At 41.4% G+C, this 23376-nt stretch overlaps 3 protein-coding genes across 3 annotated transcripts in view; 2 read left to right on the top strand and 1 right to left on the bottom strand.

The window, feature by feature from the left end:
- LOC104935135 (V-set domain-containing T-cell activation inhibitor 1) overlaps window positions 1-23376 on the bottom strand; it is a 592626-nt gene that overhangs the window by 146829 nt on the left and 422421 nt on the right. The window lies entirely within an intron of this gene.
- Window positions 3518-12919, top strand: txk (TXK tyrosine kinase). Its single transcript, XM_010754441.3, has 16 exons — window positions 3518-3760; window positions 7371-7422; window positions 7954-8032; window positions 8135-8266; window positions 8351-8415; window positions 8966-9025; window positions 9143-9197; window positions 9357-9436; window positions 9561-9685; window positions 9768-9842; window positions 11086-11257; window positions 11388-11604; window positions 11761-11825; window positions 12229-12347; window positions 12450-12607; window positions 12721-12919. Exons 1-16 carry the CDS (start codon window positions 3748-3750, stop codon window positions 12790-12792), a joined length of 1539 nt encoding a protein of 512 aa, XP_010752743.2. The 5' UTR covers window positions 3518-3747; the 3' UTR covers window positions 12793-12919.
- On the top strand, window positions 13906-21156 carry LOC104938102 (cyclin-dependent kinase-like 5). The gene is made up of 11 exons (XM_019257814.2): window positions 13906-14056; window positions 15145-15318; window positions 15765-15959; window positions 16118-16302; window positions 16389-16501; window positions 16601-16740; window positions 16878-16966; window positions 17171-19276; window positions 19574-19658; window positions 19742-19892; window positions 20468-21156. The coding sequence occupies exons 2-11, from the start codon at window positions 15151-15153 to the stop codon at window positions 20584-20586; spliced, it is 3351 nt and encodes a 1116-aa protein (XP_019113359.1). The 5' UTR covers window positions 13906-14056; window positions 15145-15150; the 3' UTR covers window positions 20587-21156.

The raw sequence follows: 23376 nt of genomic DNA, 5'->3' as shown, positions 1-23376 counted from the left end.
ATCTGTGTTTGTTTTTTACGTCTTCGTGAGGACCGAGTGTGTCATTCTCATGGAAAAGCGAGGACTGTTTTTCCAAGTGAGGACGGCCTCCTGACCCACACGGAACTGTGATCGGTGACCCACGCTGAACCTGTGATCGGTGACCACGCGGACCTGTGATCGGTGACCCACGCTTGACCTGTGATCGGGTGACCCACGCTGACCTGTGATCAGGTGACCCACATGACCTGTGATCGGGTGACCCCACGCTGACCTGTGATCAGGTGACCACAATAACCTGTGATCGGGTGACCCACGCTTGACCTGTGATCAGGTTGACCCACATGACCTACATGTACGCTGTGATCATGACCGCTGACCTGTGATCGGGTGACCACGGCTGACCTGTGATCAGGTGACCCACAATGACCTGTGCAGGTGATCCACAAGACCTGTGATCAGGTTGACCACCGACCTTTGTCGGGACCCACGCTGACCTGTGATCGGGTGACCCACGCTGACCTGTGATCGGTGACCCACGCTGACCTGTGATCAGGTGACCCACGCTGACCTGTGATCAGGTGACCCACATGACCTGTGATCAGGTGACCCACACTGACCTGTGATCAGGTGATCCACACTGACCTGGATCAGGTGACCCACCTGACCTGTATCAGGTGACCCACACTGACCTGTGATCAGCTGAACGGTGTCTGTCTTCGTACGTCTGTTCTCACACTATGTAACTTTGGGCTCCGGGTCGGGAGAAGTACGTAACGCTTTACGGCACTAAGTCACACAGCAGCACTATTTCACGGATTCGGTGAAACGGATAATATTTTATGGAGGAAAGGTTTTCTGGTTTTCCCTCTGATGTCCTCCGTGTTGTGGAGAAGTTGCTGAAGTCAAAGGTCAATGGTGAGGTCAGGAGTTCAGAAAGTGTTCAGGAGCCTCTGATGTCTTATGCTGTATTATTTATTGACGCTTGGCCAAGGAGAATTAGAGACACTCTCAAAGTTCATCAGAAGTGCCTGAGTCGGTCTCACATTCTGCCCAACTCATCCGGTGGATCGACTTTAAACCCCAAGATAACAGCACAAATACTACACGCCCAGAATAGTCACAGAGAATGTCTTTACCCATGGAGGTGTTATTGTCAGCATATTCTAGTCTGGAGACACAGATGTCTGTTTACGCAGATTGCCGAGGACCTCAAGGCCCAAACGTGACCTCGTGTAACCTAAAGATTGAACACTCCGGCTGCTCCGCCTAACTTCTGTGATTTACAGAGTTCCCTGATGGAAAGTGAAGTAAACTGCTGACAACTGTAGTTGCGGCTAGCGTACATAATGGCAAGGAGAAGAGAGTGAAGAGTACAGCTGAACATATTTCCACAGTGGATACACTCTGAAACTGGACAAATCACAAAATACAAATTTTGGGAGGAAGTTTTTGCAAATAAGACAAAACATTTGTGGAGTCGGTTCAGGTTAAAGGCCAACATTTGTGTCCAGACTCTGAAACCGAAAGCTTTAAATGAAACCTTTGAGTTCAGCTGTAATCAGCTGACCTTTGACATGAGAGCAGTTCATGACCGAAGCTTTAAGAAATAAAAAAACAAATGATCAACAACCACGCTCCAACAGGTTTACAGATCACTTCTTTAATGCCAGTTAGCAGCTGGTTTCAGTTCTTTTCTTAGAAAATCAACTCGTGTAGACTTGAAAGTTCTTGTGGGGACACGGTTCAACGCATTTATGGTATCACGGATATTATTAGAAACAGCAGTTGATGTAGTAAAAAGACAAAGCGAGAACTGTTGATGCACGGCCAGATCAGAGAGGCTGCAACATTTGACTCCTAGAAAGGACCAACATATTTGGGTTTCAAACATCTGGCAAGATATCTTTAACTATACCGTACGCCAATGTGACCTCTTCCATGGATCTTGGACCTACTCCTGTCACTGTTATCCAACTATCCATGGTCCATTAACACATTAAACTTTTCGGAATTGGCCTTTATACGCAGATGATGTGTAAAAACACAACCAGAGATAAAGAAGTGATCTTACCACAGTGGTTTCCCCCTCGAAGGAAAGAAGCGACTTCCAGTTTTTTAAACAAATTAATGTCTTAGCACACCAGATAATGCAGCTTTCCATGAACAAGCTGAAACTATTGGACACTTTGTTGCCCACGTAAAAGCCTATCAAAATAAAAGCATTTTAAGTGACCCTATCTGTGCAGAATTCACCAGACTTTCACAATTCAGAAGAGGTCCAAGGTTCGACGAGCTGTGAGCGGTAGAGGACTACATTGACAATCGACGACGATGAGAATGAATGGTTTTCCATCGTTTGAGCGTCGACTGAAGCTCTTCTAACAACATCATCTTGTTGTGTACTTTTAAACGGCACCAACTGTTTATCTCTATGAGCCAACTCTTGATATGATGTCAGTCAAACAGTGAAGAAAACAAGAATTATTTTGTCTTTTCTTTTTGCAGATATTTTGGTTATTAAATTTGGATGGAAACCTGATTTTTTTCCTACACAAACTACACGTGTCTATTTTTGATGGACGGCCCGCCAGGCAGCACCAAATTCATTTTACTTCAAATTCAGCGAGTTTCCACTGATCAGATGATTGTGGTTTGATACCCAGCTCTGCATGTCAAAGTGCCATCGAGCAAGATACTGAACCCCAAAGTACCGAATGGTCGAATGGTTAGCTCCCAAAAATTGAGCAATTGACACCTTGCATGGCAGCCAACGGCATCAAGAGGTGAAGGGGATATGCAGTGTAAAAGAAAACTAGAAGGGTGCTATATAAGTGTAGTCCATTTACTCATGGTAGAAGCAAAAAGCAAGGAAATATGTCGAGTTAACAAAGTCTGGCGTGCAGAGATCCTGAGGTTAGCCATGCTGCTTTGGCCTCAACACTTAACTTAAAATTTTGCACAGGCGTTCGTGACTCTCAGAGGACGAATCCTTCTGACTTTCGGCTCACATTCGTGGTTTTGAGTCATCAACGCATTTCCCTTCAGGCTGAATCATGAACTCTTTATGTAGCATCCAGCTCAAACTTTGCTTTAGTTCATGACCTGCAGAGCTGATGACTCCTCAGCCTCATCAGCAAATGTTAGCCTGCTAACACGCTAAACCAAGATGGTGATGGTGTGTGTGTGTCAGTGTGTGTTCTTCCTGGAGTTACTCACAGAAACGGATGCTTTGTGGTTACATTCACGTCATGCTTTCACTTCCTCTCCACCCTTTTATCTTGTCTTTCTCTTTCTCTCTCTCTCTCTGTAAACACGGCCCGAATAAAACTTTCAATGTTTTCAAGTCAAACTTTATTTTTGTTTAAAGTGCCAGAAGCAGAGAAACCATGAATGAACACATGAAATAATATCTTTCTTCTTATATCTCCCATTGTCTTTCTCTTTTTTCTATTGTTCACCTCTCTTCTTCACCTTCATTACTTCCTCCACCCACTTGCCTCTCTCTCTCTCTCTCCCTCTCTCTCTCTCTCTCTTCTTTTGTCTCTGTCGATCAGCTATTTCAGGGTTTCCTAACCTGTGGCATCACATCGGCCTCATAGGTGCATGTGATCGCAGAGAAATCATCGCTGACCTCAAAAACCCGAGCTGAAGAAAAGCTGGAGCTGAAGAAGAGATAGAAGAAGAAGTGGAGGAGGAGAAGGAGGGGGAGGAGGAGGAAGAAAGAGAAGAAGAGGAAAAGAAAAAGAGATGTAAAAGCAGTCGATCATGATTCACTCAAGTAAGTACCTGCACCGACTGCGTCGTAGCTGCAGATTAAACTCTTAGTGATAAATTATATTACATACACAGACATTTATAAACAAAGTTATGAAAACTTCACTCCTTTTGAAACAGCAGCAGGATACAGCGAACAAAAACTGAATAACACATTCAACAAATCCACAAAGCCGACACTTTCAGCGAGACAACATGCCGAGCAGAAAGGATGAATGAAACATGAATTTAGGCTCAGTCACGATGTGAAAAGAAGAAAAAAATGACTGAGAATCGACTGAGTCGAAGCAGAAAAGAGCGAAAACATGCACGGCAAAAAAATATGACAAATATGAGCAGAGCCAGTCTCTAAAAACTGCAATACATGTGCAGCATGTGTGTGTGAAAACATGAATATATGAGAAGGTGAAGAAAACAGTGTTATGTGAGTGTGTGTGAAGGTTTGACAGCTTGTTCAGATCCTCAAAAAACAAATATGAAATGTCATAAACGTCTTCAAGTCAAATGTTTCTGTGAATTCAGCGACAGATTGTTGAGCTGAAGTTTTCTTTTAGCGTGTTTGTGTCGGCCTGTGATGTTGTGGCGTGCAGAGAGGTGGAAACTGACTGAAAACTCGTGCAGATACACCTGTTTGCAAAGTAACACCCCTGATCTGCTGAGTTCAGTTGGCAGATAAAATGAAGTTTCAGTTCTGTTTCTCATACTTGCACCAAGGGGCAGTTACCCAGACAGGAAGTCTAAAGCGGCCTTTTGAAGCCAAACAGAAAAACTTCATGTTTTACACTAACAACTTCAGAAAGTTTATAAGAGTTCGACTGTTTCGCTTTATCTGATTACCCTGGGAGTGTTCATGAACACACCCTAACCGAACCTTTACCACAGTGGTGTACTATCAGAAAACAATTGTTGAATCTTAATGAATAGATCGCGGCAGGTAAAGTTCAGGAAACCAAATCCAAAAACACACACCTGGAAAAAGACAAAACACAAGGAAAGGTTGAGACGAACTGACGAACTGACACAACAGAGCCCGGTTAGGGTGTGTTCATGTTTTCACCGAGATATTTTAGTTTAGTTGAGCTGTAATACGAGAAGTCAAAGCCAAAGAAGAGTCAAAACCAAGTGCAGCCAAACTCGAAATGTGTTTTCTTCTGGCACCGTGGTACAGCCTCAGGGAGCTTTTCGGCTGCTTGGCTTTGCCTTTGGATGTTCAACATTACCTGGGAGAATATGTGAGAATTCATGTTGTGTTCTCTCATATCAGGAAACAATCAGGTCTCTGTTGAAATGTTACAAATACTCTACTGTAAAGATTATTAATTATTAAATGATTCCATGTCCCGACCGCGACCCATGACATCGTTCGATTCTGAATTTGTTTTCCAGGCCAGAAAAGCAGAAGTGAGCCGAGATCATTATCGAACCACAGCGGTGCTGCTGGGCTCTAAATATCACTGAGTGGTTTGATTTAGCAGATTCGAACTGTCAGTCCATTCAGTTGATAGTGTCAGCAAAGTCTTATGACGTGAGGGGATGAAGCTGCTGTGGAATCTGGATGTTCTGCATTTGATGCTGCCGAGTCTCTTACCAGAGGGCAGCAGGGAGAACAGCCCACGGTGGGGGTGGCAGGGGTCAGCAGGACTGTTGTTGAGTGCATCAAACCGACCAAAGTACTTATTGGTGATGGTCTGGATGCCTTGCCACATGCGTCCGGGTCATGGAAGAATCCCTGGATTTTCTGACCATAGGCATGTTGTTCTGATGGGTCTCTGGCCTCAGACTTGAACGCTGCATTTCGTCCCCCTCAGCATGCACGTACCTCGTTGGTCATCCAGGGTTTCTGATTTGCCCGTTTGTTGACGATCTTGGTGCATTTGTGGACGACGTATGCAGTCACAGATTCAGCATACTCGTCCACATTTATGAGTTGATTCTCAGTAGCAGCTTTCTTGAACTTCTTCATGTCCCAGTCCTGTAATGCTGACACAGACCCCCTCAGACCAGACCCTCGCCTGCTTCACAGTGGGTTTTCCTCTGGTGAGGATTACAGAGAGATGATCTGATGAGCCAAGGTAAAAGTAAAGTAAACATTCTTTCCTCCATCAGTTAAAATTGGCTGCATCACTATGACACAGATCCAGTGTTGTGAAGTTTATACCTTCAGTCATCCAAAAACACAAAGATTTTCAGGTTTTCAATCAGCCTGTGGAGGAAGGAACTCCTCGGTTACAAAAACTGGATGTTGGTTCACCACAAACCACCAGAGGAGTTCATCGCTCCTCATGGCATCGCTCACGGACGAGCTTCAAAATGTGCTTTTATTTTGGTAGTCCCCTTAAAAAAATCACGTGACACTCGTGGGTTTGCAGGGGCGTGTGCTCTCGCAGACGAGAGGTTTTTGTCTTCAAACGCAAGACGTACACGAAGAGACACAGGAAGATGTGCTGCACGCACATGAAGCGCAAACAGTGAGAAAAATGACCCACGCACAGCTGTCTGTTCATTCGCCCACACAAACGCACTTACAGACAGAAAGAGAGTTAGTTCTGTAGAAAAGGAAACTATACTTCCTGTCAAAGACCTCCTACTCAAAGCCACAAAGGGAGGGAGAGAAAACAGTATGAAGAGAGAGAGACGAGTCCAGTGAAATACAAAACTGTGTTTAACCCATCAGTTCTTTTCTGAGCGAGGATGACAGCGATTGGCTTATTTCCCTGTCAATCATCAAACACATAAATAGCTCAGACCCTAATGACACACACTCGGTTGTAACACACTCTTTGCAGGTTGTTATGACAACCAAAGTCACATGTGAGCATCAAAGTGAAGGAAGAGGCTGTAAAGAAACGCTGAAACTAGCCGAGTCGACGGCTTTAACAGCCAAAGATCAAGACATAGCAGCCAGCTAATATTACTCGTCAACGTCCTCTTCGCTCTCTTCTCCTCTGCCATTATGTGCAGAGAGGCTGCTGAGCCCGCTCTGTCCAGCTCCGGTTCTGGCACGACACGGGCTCCGCTCCCCCGTCAACGTTCCCTGAAAACCTCTTCTTCTTCTTCTTCTTCTTCCCGGTGGTCCAACACTCCTGTGGTACAAACACTAACACTGCCCTGGTGCTCTGACAGACTGAGCTAACAGCAGCTACAGCTGTCAGCAGTTTACTTCACTGTCCATCATAAACTCTGTAAATCACAGAGAGTTGAGGCGGAGCAGCCGGAGGACATCAGAGGGAAAACCAGAAAACATTTCCTCCATAAAATATGATCCAGTTTCACCAGAATCAGTGAAATAGTTGCTGCTGTGTGACTTAGTGCCGTAAAGCGTTACGTACTTCTCCCGACCCGGAGCCCAAAGTTACATAGTGTGAGAACAGACGTACGAATGACAGAGACACCGTTCACCTGATCACAGTTCAGTGTGGGTCATCAGGAGGTCACAGATCATCAGAGGAAAGTTACAAAATGTTGCTTTAATTATCTATAAAATTTAAAGTGAAATGATTGGTTCAGAGGTTTCCAGCCTGGAGACACGCAAGAAAAGTCAGAAGTGGTATAAGATTATTAATATGAAAGCACACGGTGTTAACATGTTGTTATCTTCTCTTTTCTTTTTCCAGATCACTCCATCCACTCAGTCTTCTGCTGCTGCTGCTGCGCCGTGCAGACCAGGTACAATCTGAGACCATGAGCGAACAATTCAATTTATTAAATGTCATTTCTTTTTTTTATTATTTTACTATGTCTTCCAGATGCAGGTGATTTTATGGGTTTATGTTTGTCGTAGTTCTTTGATTGCGTCTGAATTCAAGTACATCCCTTCAGCTTTTCTAATGAGAACAAAACTCGGACTCGTGTTTTAAAATTCGCTCGGTTGCTTCGAAGTTTGACTCAGCTGAGGCTTTGTTTGCATCAAAGTTAGTGTCATTATCATTGCAAGAATTTAGTCATAAACTAAAGAATGGGACAAAATAAATGTGGACCTGATGCAAGACTGAAGTCGTTAGTATTAATTTACTGGGATCTGTTAATGGCAGTCCATCTGGTATTAGTTGAGATATTTCAGTCTCAAAGTGGTGACATTGCCACCTCTAAAGAAATGCTGCCACATGTTTCTGGCTCTGCTTGTCATGATGTGTGTTGGAGATGATGCGTTTACCTGTCGTCGTGTTTTCAGATCTGTTAAACCTGCATCTTTTTCAGGGAGTTCAGCACCCGCATGGAGCTGGAGGGAAGCACCTCGTGTTTCCAGAGCAGACGACACCCAGGACATGCCTGCCGGGTGAGACAGAGCGTGTGTTATTCATTTTCAGCTCCTGTTCTGGCACAACACTCAAAAAACAGTTACACAATGTTTATGAATTCTTCTCTCTGTCTCTTTCAGGTCGACCGGTCGAGGAAGAAGCTCCCCCTCCCCCCTCCTGAGGGTGAGGATGGTGAAGGTGAGGGGATGCTGAGCGTCGTCGCTATGTACGATTTCACTGCCAAAGAGGACACTGACCTGACACTCAAACAGGTACTCACACACACACACACACACACAGAAAAACACACAAACTGAGCAGTGGATGTGTGGTGACGCAGTGTGTCGTGTCCACAGGGAGAAGAGTACATCATCCTCCACAAACAAGACCAGCTGTGGTGGAGAGCGCAGGACAAACACGGGTAGGTCTTATTGTATATGGCAACAATTATTGGATGAATTACCAAGAAACTACCAGTTTAACATCTGCATGTTTTGGTTCTTTAGTGGGTTTTTGTTGTTTTTTGATTCAGAACTTTTGGCCTTTAGCTCAAAGCACTGCTGGGCCAAAGTGAGTGTGAATATCAGTTTTACAGTTTTGGAAAGCTACAGAAAGAGTCAGACAGAAACCCCAAATTACAACATCGGAAAGGTGGAACCATCCAACGAGTGGTGATTTACAATTGATTTAACATGCATGCTAACATGAAGACTAATACCATGAAGGTTCTCAGTCATTCTTCTTTGAGAAAAGTTCAATCTGGGGCAACTGGAAGTTTTCAGTCCATGATTTCATGGAGCTACGCACCCATTTCCACCCATTACTCCAAGGATCCAAGTCACAAGTTGCAACATGTTATCATTATGACCAGCACAGTTGTAGCGATGTAGAGCAGAGGCAGAAACACTGGAGCTTTAAGTCGCCCAATGAAGAGTTGATGAGTCGCTGTAAGACGTTTCTTCTTGTTTCAGGAATAAAGGCTTCATCCCCAGCAACTATGTGACAGAGAAAAACAGAATTGAGGCAAACTCGTGAGTCTTTGTTTGTATTCAACATTTGCTTCATTATTTTTCTTTTTATCAAACTCCAGTTAAATTATTATCTGTAAAGATTCAAAGTCAGTTAAACCTTCCCTTTCCATCCTAAAGCTGGTACTGCAAAAACATCACAAGGACAGAAGCTGAGCAGCTGCTGAGACAGGAGGTAACTACATTTCTGCAGGGATACACACCTTTTTATATCTGCTGTTTGTAGAGCTGAATCAGTGAATCAATAAACAGACAAACGTTCCCTCTAGCTCTAGCTTCTCAGTTCATTCACTGCTTTTTTGTCTCACATCCTCTGATTTTGGACTGTTTCCAGGACAAAGAGGGTGGTTTTGTGGTTCGGGAGTCCAGTCAGAAGGGAGTCTATACTGTCTCTGTCTATACCAAAACATTAGGGTGAGTCACATCACAGCTGAGAATGACACAGCGGACACAGCACAAAAATCCCCAGACATGACAAACCTTTACCTATAAACTGAACTTTTCACTTCTGTTTTTGTGTTTTTGTGTTTGTCTGCAGTTGTAACGGGGATATTAAGCATTACCAGATCAAAATAAGTGACACCGGACAGTTCTTCTTGGCTGAAAGATATACCTTCAACAACATACCTGAACTCATACACTACCATGAACACAATGCCGGAGGTACATACACTCACAGCCTTTGATCGAAACAACAGTGCTACATATAATGCTTCATTTGATGTGGTTTGGTATGGTTGTGTAGGTCTAGTGACCAGGTTGCGGTATGCAGTGGGTCCTATGGGCAGGTGTGTACCTGCCACATCAGGATTCAGTTCAGGTGAGTAAATAAATACACACAAACATACGTTTACTTAAACTTTTACATTTGCCTAAAGTGCTGAAACTTTTGAATTCATTTATAATCTCTTCAAAAGGTCAAACAAATAAAGAAAAAGTTTGTTATTTACATTTTGAGTTTATTGTGGCATAAAAAAGGACAGTCCCTGGTCTCACTTCTGTTTTGTAGCTGCTTTTAAGACCTTTGTAATTAACCTGATTACTGAAGTTTAATGAGGTGCTGAAAGATGGAGATGAGCATGAAGTGTCTCTATATGCAGACGATCTCTTGCTTTATTCTTCTTCTTAATCTTGTGGGTTTACAATTTATTTATTTGTTTGTTTGTTTTTTAGTTTTATTAATTTACACAGTTAAAAAAATAAAATTTCACAGTCACAAAATTAACATGCAGAGAATAATATGACTACATAAAGTACTGTAATAACAACATAATGATAAGAAGACATACATGTATATATGAAACACCAACAACAAATACTAATGTACTAATAGATAGATACTAATATAATGTGAGTAATACAGTACAAAAATACAAAATGTGATGTATATACAGTATGTGTGTGTGTGTGTGTGTGTGTGTCGGCTTCAACAACTACTTTCAGTTTGACTTATTTGCACTCATTTTTCTGTAACCAGTAACCAGCCTTTGAATGGTTTCACAGATGAGTATGTGTCCGGGCAGTAAAAGATCTGGGGCAGCTAGACTTGGTTGACTTAGTTTGCAGTCTCAGTCTCAACTATGTTTTTCTCATTTGGCTTCACAGGCCTGTTTACTCTCAGCACCATGTTCCTCTGTCAGGTAGTGTAAGGGAACTGCAATCCAACAAGGACTGAGCCGTCAAGTCTGCTTCTGTCCTCTCATGTTCTACAACATGTGACTCTAAAAGTTGCTCCATTTTCAAGTCCGACCCTCTCTTTAAATAATCTCAGATGACTGAGGACCTACACAGACAATTTAGGATAAACACCCTCAAAATGGGAGTGTGGCAGGATAGCTAGGAAAGTTTCCAACTACAGAAACCACAGATAACAAAATAATCTCCATGAGTCTTCATCTGGGGTCCACATTGAAGATCCATGGAGCCCAAGTCCAGTTGTCCCAGGGTTAAAACATGCTAACAAGAGATGTCACGTCTTGCAGACTAGACTTTGTTTTTCTCTTTCTCTGTTTGTACTCTCTTCCTCTTTTCTGTACTTCTGACCACGATTTCTCTCTCAACAGAGAAGTGGGAGATCAACCCCAGCGAGCTGACCTTCATGAAGGAGCTGGGCAGCGGTCAGTTCGGTCTGGTGAGGCTCGGCAAGTGGCGGGCTCAGCACAAAGTGGCCATCAAAGCAATTAGAGAGGGGGCCATGTACGAGGAGGACTTCATCGAGGAGGCCAAAGTTATGATGTAAGGACCAGGGAGGAGGGAGGACAGGATGAAGAGAGGAGCTGAGGGTCAGACAGAGCAGCTGGTTTGGCAACTTGTGCTTTCAACACAAGGAAGTGAAACTGTGTGTGTTTCTTGTTGTGCTTCCCAGGAGGCTGTGCCACCCCAAACTGGTGCAGCTGTACGGCGTTTGCTTGCAGCAGCGCCCCCTGCTGATCGTGGCCGAGTTCATGGACAACGGCTGCCTCGTGAACTTCCTGCGGCAGAGAGGCAGGTCCCTGAAGGAGCCTTGGCTTCTGTCCATGTGTCAGGATGTCTGTGAGGGCATGGAGTACCTGGAAGCACACAGCTTCATCCACAGAGACCTGGTGAGTCACTGTTGTGCCTTTTAGTAACGAAACCAGGGACTCCAAAGCAGAAGTGATGATGGGAAGAGGGATCACCAGCTGACTCATATTCAGCTGTTTCTTGTGGTGGAAAACAGTTCAGATGCATGTTTGTCTGAGGTTGTATTTTTCATCCAGGCGGCCAGGAACTGTCTGGTTAATGAGCACAACGTGGTGAAGGTCAGCGACTTTGGAATGACGAGGTACGACTGCCACGTAATTTCAAGTTTCAAAGGAAATATTCAACATACAGGGGAGGGGGGGACGGTTAGCCTGACTCTCTGCAGAGGCAGCAAACTCCTCTAAAGCTCACAGATGAATCTCCGATATCTTGTTTGTTTAATCTGCCACAAGTTAAATGTCAGTATGGGCAGTAAAACCGCAAATTGCCACACTTACACTGGTTTCTGATTAGAATGAAAAACCAAGATACGGCATGTTAAACATTAACAAGCTTTGGATGTGTTGGAAGCTGGATTTAACGGTTTCCCTGCTCTTTCAGTCTTTGTGCTAAGAGACAGATGTCGATTCTCTCAAACAAACCCACCACCAGGGAGTGAAACTAATTCATAGTTTTTGGCTGTTCTGTTCTTTTCTTGGTTGCAGGTACGTTCTCGACAACCAGTACACCAGTTCCAGTGGTGCAAAGTTCCCAGTGAAGTGGTCTCCTCCTGAAGTTCTCCACTACAGCAAATACAGCAGCAAGTCTGACGTCTGGTCCTTCGGTGAGGAAGCACAGGCCCACTTCACCATCTGCTCACTCTTACTAGTGCTGAAAGTAGAAGAAATACAAGGAACAGCATTGATGTGTGTGTGTTTGTGTGCAGGTGTGGTGATGTGGGAGATCTACTCGCAGGGTCGGACTCCGTTTGAGAACTACACCAACTTTGACGTGGTTACTGACATCACCAGAGGAGTCCGGCTTTACCGACCGCACCACGCCACGCAGCCCATTTACTCCATCATGTACCGCTGCTGGCACGAGGTATACTTGTGAACGTCTTTCATTCATTCACAGGTTATCTTTGAATGTAGCATGCTCCTGTTATGGAGAGCTTCAAACTCTTCTCTTCTTCTTCTTCTTTGGTGCTGGTTCAGAGGCCGCAGGGTCGACCGACTTTCTCAGAGCTTCTGGAGGAAATCAGAAAACTGGCAGAAAATCCGGATTAACACCGACGTGTATTACAATGCAGATTATCAAACCGTTTTGTGCTTACTGTTACCGTGGATGGATGTACACAGACTGTATGTGTTATTGTAAATACATATTTTTTCATTAAAACCTTTTCACAGATGATTTTGTTTCTCTGAATGATGCTTTGATGGTTTAAATTTGAGTCCATGGAACCTTCAAACAAACACGTACAACCAAAAACTACTCACGTTTTATGGACATACACCGTCCTTCATATGTGGACTTTTGAAATGTCTCTTTGCTTTGCATGTTCAATTATCATAAAACAGAATTTAAAGTCCTTAAAACTGTCAGTTATAGCTCTGATATTTAAGTCAAAGGAAACCGGCTTATTTACATTAATATGAGCAAAGTGTTCAGAGATACTTTGTTATAATTTGGCAGACATTCAATTTATTGTGAGATATATATATATATATATATCTATTATATTATATATATATATATATAATATATTTTATATATATATATATATATATATATATATATATATAATATTAAAGACGATAGTGAAATATCTTCTATACTTTTTAGATGTAGAAGAATGAAAAAAACTTCATGGCTATTTTATGAGTAAATGATGAATAAATATCAGAGGGCCTTCTAACTACAAAAGAACATTAAAAAGGAGTAAAGGAGTAACTAGTAAAGTCAGTGTAACTAAAATAATGGAGTCAGACACTACTCTAACATCTTATTCAAAGGCGCCACCTGCTGGTGGAAGCTGCACAGCAGCACTGATTAGAACATGTTGAAACATATGGAATCATGTGTGAATATCAACTGACTTCTTGCTGCTGCTTATCGAATATTTACAGACACTAAAATCAGACGAGTCTTGAAACAAACAATAATTCAAATATTTCAGACAACTAGACAATCATTTCTCAGGGATCAGCATCGTTGACTTATTGAATGTTGGTATTATGTGGAGAAATGATTGAAACATTCATTACCTCATTAGGAAAAAAGACGGACTCATAAAACAATAAATAAATGAACAGTGCCGTACGTGCGAGGACGCGCTGACGTCATCGCTGTCTGGACCGTGCACGGCAGGGGGCGTTACTATGGCAACGTGTGTTGGGTGACAGCAGGTGTGTGTGGTGTGTGTGTGTGTGTGTGTGTGTGTGTGTGTGTTCTCCAGTGACACGGACTCTCACACACGAAACGTTACTCCAGTGTTTACGTTGATAACGGAACTCACCGATTGAAGCGATTAAGGAATTCCCCTGAAAGGTTAGTGTGTGTGTGTGTGTGTGTGTGTGTGTGTGTGTGTGTGTGTGTGTGTGTGTAAACTTTACATTTGTACATTTTAAGCAGGTTGTTGCAGTGTCTCTGTGTACTGTCTGTGTTATATAACGTGTAACAACACTTCTTCTATGATACACTGTAAAAATACTGCAGTGAAAACGGTGACACTCAGGAGAATGTATGTTTAGATTGTTATGGCTCATACAGGACGTACTGCTCTGAATGATTCTATATAAAACTGCAACCCTTTCTACATATATGTGTACACACAAGGTATATACACATTAACATGTATACATATATACACACACACTCGTATACAATACCCAAAGCACCTGATGATATGAATAAAAGCTGACCTGTTCACATATCTACTATCTACTATATATATGTATACAGTATACAGTATATATAGATATATATATATATTATATAATATATAATATAATATAAATATATATATATTTATGGAATAATATGGAGTGAACCTTGAATATATTGAATGAAGTCTGAATATATGGAATGAAACTTTTAATATATTGAATGAAACTTTGAATATATGGAGTGAACCTGAATATATGAATGAAGTCTGAATATATGGAATGAAACTTTGAATATATTGAATGAAACCTTGAATATATGGAATGAAACTTTGAATATATGGAGTGAACCTTGAATATATTGAATGAAGTCTGAATATATTGAACGAAACCTTGAATATATTGAATGAAACATTGAATATATGGAATGAAACTTTGAATATATGGAGTGAACCTTGAATATATTGAATGAAACTCTGAATATATTGAATGAAACCTTGAATATATATAAAGAAACTTGACTGACGTCAGACTTCGCGGCAGTGCCTGCAGCCATCTTGTGTAACAGTCTGTAAAAGCGAAAGACAATGAGTCAGGCCGCCCTATTATATATATATATATATAATATTGGCGATGGTCAAATCAAAACTACTGTGTATATAATGTGCAGTAGATACTAAAATGCTTATACCAATAATTTACAAATGTTATGAATTGATATTAGTTATTAATGTCTTTCCCTACCGTGTTTAGTGTCTGATGGAGCGTTACGAGTCTCTGGGTCTGGTCGGGGAGGGAAGTTACGGCACCGTGCTGAAGTGCCGCCACCGAGACTCCGGCCGTCTCGTTGCCATCAAGAAGTTTATGGACTCAGACGATGACAAGACGGTGAAGAAGATCGCCCTGAGGGAGATCAAGCTGCTGAGGGTACCTGTCAATCAATCCATCGGCCAATCAATCAATGAGCCACCGAGCATGAAAGAGTCTGCATGAGTTGGAAACCTGAGTGAAGGGAGACACAAAAGCAGCCTGTCAGTCAAACCCCAAACAACTCAGAGTCACATTCTCATAATGACTTTAAAACTTGACATGAGAGGAAACATCGGAAGAAAGGAAACTAGCTGCTAAGAGCAGAAAATATTAACTTCACCATCTTCCTTTGTCCATCACTAATTGTTTACTCAACGTGTAGGCCAATATTAAAGCATAGACACTAGCTCCGCTTCTCGTCAGCAATCCCCCTCTGTTATTTTATGGTAGAAAAGTTGTGCAATGTTGCTTTAATATAACGTTGGACATACGGATGTTTGTCCTGATTCTATCCAGTGTCTCTGCTTTCTTATTTCTCTGCTCTCGTCTTTCTAACCACGAAGCAACTGCGTCATGACAACCTGGTGAACCTTATAGAAGTGTGGAAGCGTCGCCGGCGCTGGTATCTGGTGTTCGAGTTTGTGGAGCGAACGCTTCTGGATGATTTGGAGCAAAACCCCAACGGACTGGAGCTCAACACCAGCCGCCAATTTCTGTACCAGATCCTGAGGGCTGCAGCCTTCTGCCACCAGCAAAATGTGAGGTGTTTATGTGGAAGTGCATGAACTTGACTTGAACTGGTCTTAATATCTGAACACAAGCTCAGTCATAGGGATTTCTGATTAAATGATCAGTTACACCATGTCTCTGGACGCTGATGAACTCAAATATGGCTACCCCTCTTTTTCCATGCAAGGTCATCCATCGTGACATCAAACCAGAGAACATACTCATCTCTCAGGGGGGCGTGGTGAAGCTGTGTGACTTTGGCTTTGCCCGGACCATGACATCGCCTGCCGAGGGGGGGATCTATACTGACTATGTGGCGACTCGCTGGTACAGAGCTCCAGAACTTCTGGTAGGAGACACCAAGTATGGCAAGTAAGTGTTAGCGTGTAGACCTGACGATGTGTTTGTTTAGGTTATCTGTTAAAAATAAAAATATTAACAAGTGTGTGTTTGTGTAGACCAGTAGATGTGTGGGCTGTTGGTTGTCTGTTAATAGAGATGTTAACGGGTCAGCCCCTGTTTCCCGGAGACTCCGACCTTGACCAAATTTACCACATCGTCAGGTGCTTTGGTAAGCACACACACCAAAACATTTGTTAGATAAAACTATCCAAAAATCTCCTCTTTGTGTATGATATTCTTTGGATTATCCCTTCTTTTTCTATAATAGGCAACCTAACAGCTCATCACCAGGAGTTGTTCTACAGAAATCCTGTATTTTCTGGAGTTAGACTGCCTGAATGTTCTAGCAGAGTCCCACTCGAACAGCGTTTAAATACAGTCACAACCACCGCCCTGGACCTGGCACAGGTACAGTTCAGTTTTATTATAAATATTTTAAATAACTTCACAGGATCACATAATTGTGCAAGCTAGAATTTTGTTCATTTTTTTTATTAAAAATGGACATATCACAATCAGTAATATCTTTGTGTTGTCTCTTTCAGAGTTGTCTCCAGATGGATCCAGAAAGACGAGCTCAGTGTTCAGACCTGTTAGAACATCTGCTGTTCACACAAGATTCTTTCCACATCAGGTACCTCTGTGTGTTTCTAGATTAACAGGCTTAGTTTTATATTTTAATTACTACAGATGCATCTTCCAGAGCTTACGCTAAACCCTTTGCTTGTTGGAACATTGCCCTAATTGAGCAGTAGTGATGCCAGGAATCAACCATCAACCTATTGATTATTGAGTAGTTACTGACTTGCTGCATTTGTCTATCTATGAATCTAAACAGGGTTTTGGATGAGCTAAATGCTAAGATCCAAAAAGACCACAGAGAAAACTCTACCCTTCCCAAAATAGCCAAAACGCCAAGACGAGAAAAGGATGAAGGGGATGACAAGACCCGCAGAGGCAAAGACAAAGACAAGAAACAATCTGAAAACATGGATGAGAAGGTCAACAAGGAAAAGGAGAAGGAGGGCGGAGAAGAAAAGATTTCAAAAACAAAAGGCAAGCAGCCTTCAAAGCTGCCTAAAAGCATTCTGAATAAATCAGAACCGTTGATGTCCACCAAACAATCCAAAACATTAGATGCCAAGATTGTTGATAACGCAGCAAAACCATCTGTAGCTATGAGAAGTAAAGCAGCAAAAGCCACTGGTGCCGAGCTGAGAAAGGAACCTGAGATTTCTAAACCAACTAAAAGCCTTACTTCTGATTCATTGGAGGCTCCCACGACTGCAACAGATCTGAAGGACAGTAAGATGGTAGTAGCTAAACCTAGACATGGAAAAGTTGGTTCTCCAGATCCACGGAAAGACCATTTAAAAAATATGGACACAAAAGACAGAGACTCTACTGGATTACCTTCTAGCTGCCCAAACAACAAAATGTCAAGGGTGAGTCAAGATTCTGGGAAAAGCAAGAACAACTCAAATACAAAAGTCCCCAAATTGTCTAAATATTCAACCACTGACCATCCAAATGATAATTCATCTGCTAAATCAACTACTGATCCTACAGACACCAACTTAACAAAGACAGAAGGTCCTACAACAGCCTTAACTTCTATGATAGTAAACAGTGGTCAACTAGAGACAAGCTTGACACTGAAAGTATCTCTGCTGTCCAGCAATGACCACATCGAGGTAAAGACAACTACGACTTCAGAGCATCAAACTCATCGTTCAGACATGGATACAGAGCAAAGAAGGACCTCTGAATGTCCTCAAGTTTTGCCATCAAATCCCAAATCATCTTCATCTACCTCAAACTCTGGCCCAAAAAATACCAAAAGCAAATCATCTTTGTGCACCAGCCCATCAAAGACTCTTACCTCAGATCTTTCAACGCAGTCCTCTATAGTTTTTGTAGATGTTAGTCCCACCCACAGCACTACAATGCTATCTAAAGGAACTCTCAAAACTGGTACATCTTTAGATACTAAACCCACAAATAGCACCACAAGTATACCAAACAAACCTTCCAGGGAACTTACAGAAGTAACCAAATATCAGCCGGATGGTAGTAATACTTCAAACAGGGAAGATCATGGATGCTTGAAGTTGAGCCCAGCGACCAAAACAGCTGCAAACTACACTGAGATATCTTATGCTTCAGGTGGAGATTACAAGGAGAATCCTGAATCTTCTGAGCACTGTGGCATCAATCAACAGAGCACTTCCACAAAATCCAATATCACCACAGAATCCAGTTCATCAATCTCCGTACTGAGTGAAATCCCTAAAACCAACACATCAGTAGGGACCACTGTCCTCAAAAGTTTGAAAGATAAAGAGAACATAGAGGATTCAGCGTTTTCTGATTTCATCAGCACAACAAGCAAATCTTTAGTAAATCCATCCTCAAAGGTTTCAAGAAGCTCGAATATTGAGCAAAAGAACAGCAGCAATGAAGTCGAACTGAACATCAAATCCTTGAAAAACCCTCACTCAAAATCTTTGATCGGAGAACCTAAAACAAAGCATGGCTCTTTTAGCAACCACACCAAGTCCACCACAGCAATGACTCAGAAAACTAGATTTTCGACAGAAGTACGGAAGAAAAGAGACAACCCAGAAAATATTAACACAACAAATATATCCACAACTGCAGATTCAGCTTCATTCACCACTACAGCAACACCGGACCACAAAGCTTTGACAAAAAGCTCTGTTTTTCACAACATGGACACTGCAGACGTCAATGAGTTGGAATTCAGTTCACTCTATTCCTCTCCGCCTCCTCCTCCTCCACCTCCCTCCTCTACTCCTCTACTCCTCCCTCCATCTTCCACATCCGTTATTCCCTCAATTTCTGTCATCAGTAACAACAGCCCAGTCACCAGTGATCACTTTACCTTGGCGGCGGGTTTCCATCCTGGGACCCACAGCCTTAGGTAAGTTCTTGCAATGCAGTACAATAACATACTCTACTCTTTCACAGTTAAAAGTTTTCTTTTACATATTTTACTGTATATTTTCCCCAATTAACCATCTAAGCAATTAGCTAAGGCTAGATGATAAAACAATGAAACTGTCAGTGTCTCTCCTGGAGTGCATTGCAATTGTTGGCTGCTGTTAACATGGACAGTATTACTACCAATTTCTTTAGTAGTTTGAATATTTAAACCCCTAACCACAACGCTTTACTGTTAATCAAGTGTTTTACAACTTTTTTATTCTGTGTATCACAGGTGTGTAGACAAGCCAAGACATCACGGTGGTGTTTACAATCGACAATCTCTGTCCAGCCACATTACAGGACCACTTGCTGCACAGGTAACACAATTTGTTTCACTTGTTTCCACAAAATAACAATTGAGGATGTGCTCTGTCAAAGTTACCATTCTCTGCACTCTCAGGTTTCAGATAAGAGTCTTATCTGCGAGCGCTCCTTCCTGTCTGACCGCTATAACCATGGAAACAGTGGCGGAGTTACAGTGAAAAAGAAGTCAGACATTCATTTCCCAGATCTTAGAAGCTCAGTGCTGCCAGAGCTCAGAGGAAGAGAAAGTATGTACACAGTTTATTAGAGTACTGACAATTTAGCGAAGCAAAGTCAAACTCATTAATTTGTGTTAATGTAGCAGGCTGTGAGCCAATCAAAGCCTTGTTAAATGGTGTGTTAGCTTTGTTAAACTGTACCACGTGTGGGTGTTAAAAATACCAAAAGTCAGTCCAGAAATGTTTAAGTCGTCCCCTGTGGCCAATCAGCAAAAAGGCAAAACATTTCAGGACATTGGAGGTTGTTGGTTCAGAAACAATGGCGTTCCTACATTTTTTCAACTTCAGTGGCATTTAAAGGGGCAATATGAATATTTAAAAATTATCAACAGAAAGTGAAAAGGTAACAGAAGAACCAGGCTTGACCAACACGAAACAATGACCATACTGCAGAAACGCTAAGCTAAACTTTCCCACAGACTAAAACATGCATAAAATTAGCACTGACTCATTTTTGTCCCAAGATTCCAAATACAACTAAATACATGCTAACTATGTATTAGCTGCAATGTAAATATAGTAAATATTAAAATTATTTGTTAAATAAAGCAAATAAAGTGACAATTCTTGTGATGCTTCCTCAGGTAAACACAACAAAGGCACCACCAAGAATCAGCAAAAAGACAAACAGCCGGTTCTGTCCATTACTCCAACAGAACCACAACAGCCCGGGTACAACAGGACTGATTCATACTCACCATAACAAAAGCCATGTGGACCTTAACTTCAGTGTGACTACAGTTTAACATTCAACGCACTTTCGATCACTTTCATCGCAACACAGTCTGAATTGAAAATCGTCAGATTAACAGAAACATTTCATGGTTCCACCTTCACAAATCTGATGATTTTCTTTTAAATTATTTTAATCATGTGAAGTTCCAACTACTGGTTGGACAAAAGAGCATTGTGAAGGTGTCACTTTGGGCTTCTGGATAATTGTGATTGGATCTCTCACCATTTTCACAAGTTTTACCAATCAATCAAATCAATATAATACATTTATAATATGTATTATATATATTTATAATAAATTTCAATGTAAAGGTCCATCATTTAAGCTTGATGAAGCCAGAAATGTATGTGCATATCTGAAAAGTGTAGAAATCATACAACTTAACACGCCTGAATTCATATTTCTTAATTTATACTCAACACAATAAACGTGTTGAGTTTAGAGACATATTGCATGTAAAGAACCAAATGTTCTATTCATATTTATTATTTGTCGATATTAAATGAAATGATGTTAATACAAGAATAAAAAGACAAACTCTGAGCATCTAAACAAAATGTATGAAATGTTTTTATCAATGACAGTTACTGAAGATTTCTTTTTAAAGCAGCAAACAGGTAATTCAAATATGATAACTTTTTAATAATTATTTTATGTGTGTATTATATAAATAAAGAAGCGTTTTGAAAATTAAGATTGGTTAATTTTCGGTTTATTGCAGCAGCAACAACAGCTGTAAAGAAGCATATATACATGTGAAATTGCCTTTGAAAGCTTAGCACCCTTTATTAAATGCTAATTGTCCATAAAACAATATAATCTGTTTCATCCATCACTTAGCTTTGTTTAGAAATAGCTCAAAATGTCATGGTATAATCTTATGACTCATCACTCGAGTCCTCTGAAGACGATGAACCTATATTCCATCTTCTCTCCTCCCTCCTCCCAACACTTTTCAGTGGTTTTGCAGCTGATTCATCGCTGTCTGATGCACTGTGACCTCCTATTGGCTGAGAGAGTCGTCTGCTATTGGCTAGGAGGTAGTAGAGGAGGCTGTTAGTGATTGGTCCGGCTGGAGCTGGCTGTGGCCTGATTGGTGTTGCAGTTTTTTTCGTTTCTGGTTTTCTTGGTGATGATTGGACAACTGGCTTTTTGGTTGTGGACGCCACCTATGAAATTATACATATGAGATTCCCTCAGCAGTATTTGTTGTTAGCATTAAAATACAAAACACAGTAAAGATGGTAAACATTATACAGAGACAATGAGACGTTTTCAGATTTTTTTTTTTAAATGTTTGACTTTTAAAACACCCACATGACAAAAACTGCAATTTGAGCTCGAGTTGTAGGTCAACCAGCTTGTTAGCCTTGAGAAGCTTTGGAGGAGTGTCCACTACTACTACAACTTCCTAAACCCATCATTGTATACTTACTTTTCTGGTTGTAGTTGTTGTAGTCGTTGTGGTTGTAGTTGTAGCACTGGTCGTATCAGGTGTTTGGTCAGTGAAAAAGTTGCATGTGTCTACAGCAGAACCATCAACCTCTGGAAAATCAAAAGGTGGCAAAGAGGAGAAGTACCGATCTGATGGAGGGATGATAGAGGTCATTCATTTTGTGCTTTTGAGAATTAACAACAGCAGCTTGAAATATCACAATAGATCAAACAATGCAAGTCTACGTGAAGACCAGAATGAGATCCAACGTGATCTGAATTGAACTGATGCAATACATGGGTGTATAAAGAGAAATGGTTACAGGACTTTGTTAATTCCTATGGAAGCTACTCAGCGGAGCATAAAACTACCTAAAAAACAATGTATCCAGTATTTTACAGCCACTTTCCCAATATAATTTTATGTGAAAAAGTTTTTGGGGACCTGTGTGTCACACAATGGATACCATTACTCCTATTGGTCACAATTTCAACTTGGCCTCAAAGCTTGCCATTTGGTTAATTTCACACAGCAACATTCAAAACGTTGCAAACAAAGCCTATGCATAAGTGAGCTGTTCTCTCATTTGTCAAAAATATAGGTTTAGGGGTTAAAGCTTCCTGCTCTTTCTTTTGTGACTAGAAACAATGTTCGGATGCATTTCATCTGATCTGTCAGTTGTGCTCTGATTGCACATACCACCACGCTTCAGATGGCGCAAACTTGATTTGGCCAGAAGGAGCTTTACATTTCTAGAGGAACTCAGCAAATGAGTGTGATTGCTGTGTTCACAAATGCCCAAACCCAACCTGGAGGTAAAACGCTCCAACTGGTTCAAAACGTGTGAAAGTTAAATTAAATCACGTTGCACCCACAAAGCAGTTCTTATTCAGAGATTATCAATTAGTTACACCCAGTAACTGCTTGGAGTAATTGTTGCATAGCTAACTGAAACAAAAGCCAAAGCCATACATTGTTATCTTACTTAATATGATCTCTTAAGTAAGAGTAAAAAGTAAAACAGATTAATCTTGTCACGCTTACATTTTGAAAGGATTGGTCATATTGTTTGCCCCTTAAAACCAACCAATACATTTTGGAGGATGTGTTATGGCATGTGATACTACAGTTAAAAGTGGATGGAGCAGCAAACATTACTAGATAAGGCAGTCCTTAAGTTGAAATGTAATTAAATTTGATGAACCAATTGTCTGAAACTTAGAAATGTCTTTACACTAAAAGAGTAATTGTGAATTTATAGTAGTGACACTATAATTGCCCTAAGGTGTTGGTGGATTCATTGTCTTACTGACAGTTTGTTC

The sequence above is a fragment of the Larimichthys crocea genome, chromosome XIV (genome assembly GCF_000972845.2).
Source record: "Larimichthys crocea isolate SSNF chromosome XIV, L_crocea_2.0, whole genome shotgun sequence".
Taxonomy (NCBI): domain Eukaryota; kingdom Metazoa; phylum Chordata; class Actinopteri; family Sciaenidae; genus Larimichthys; species Larimichthys crocea.
Note: the sequence above shows the minus strand (reverse complement) of the source record. Positions and strands in the feature narration are given on the sequence as shown.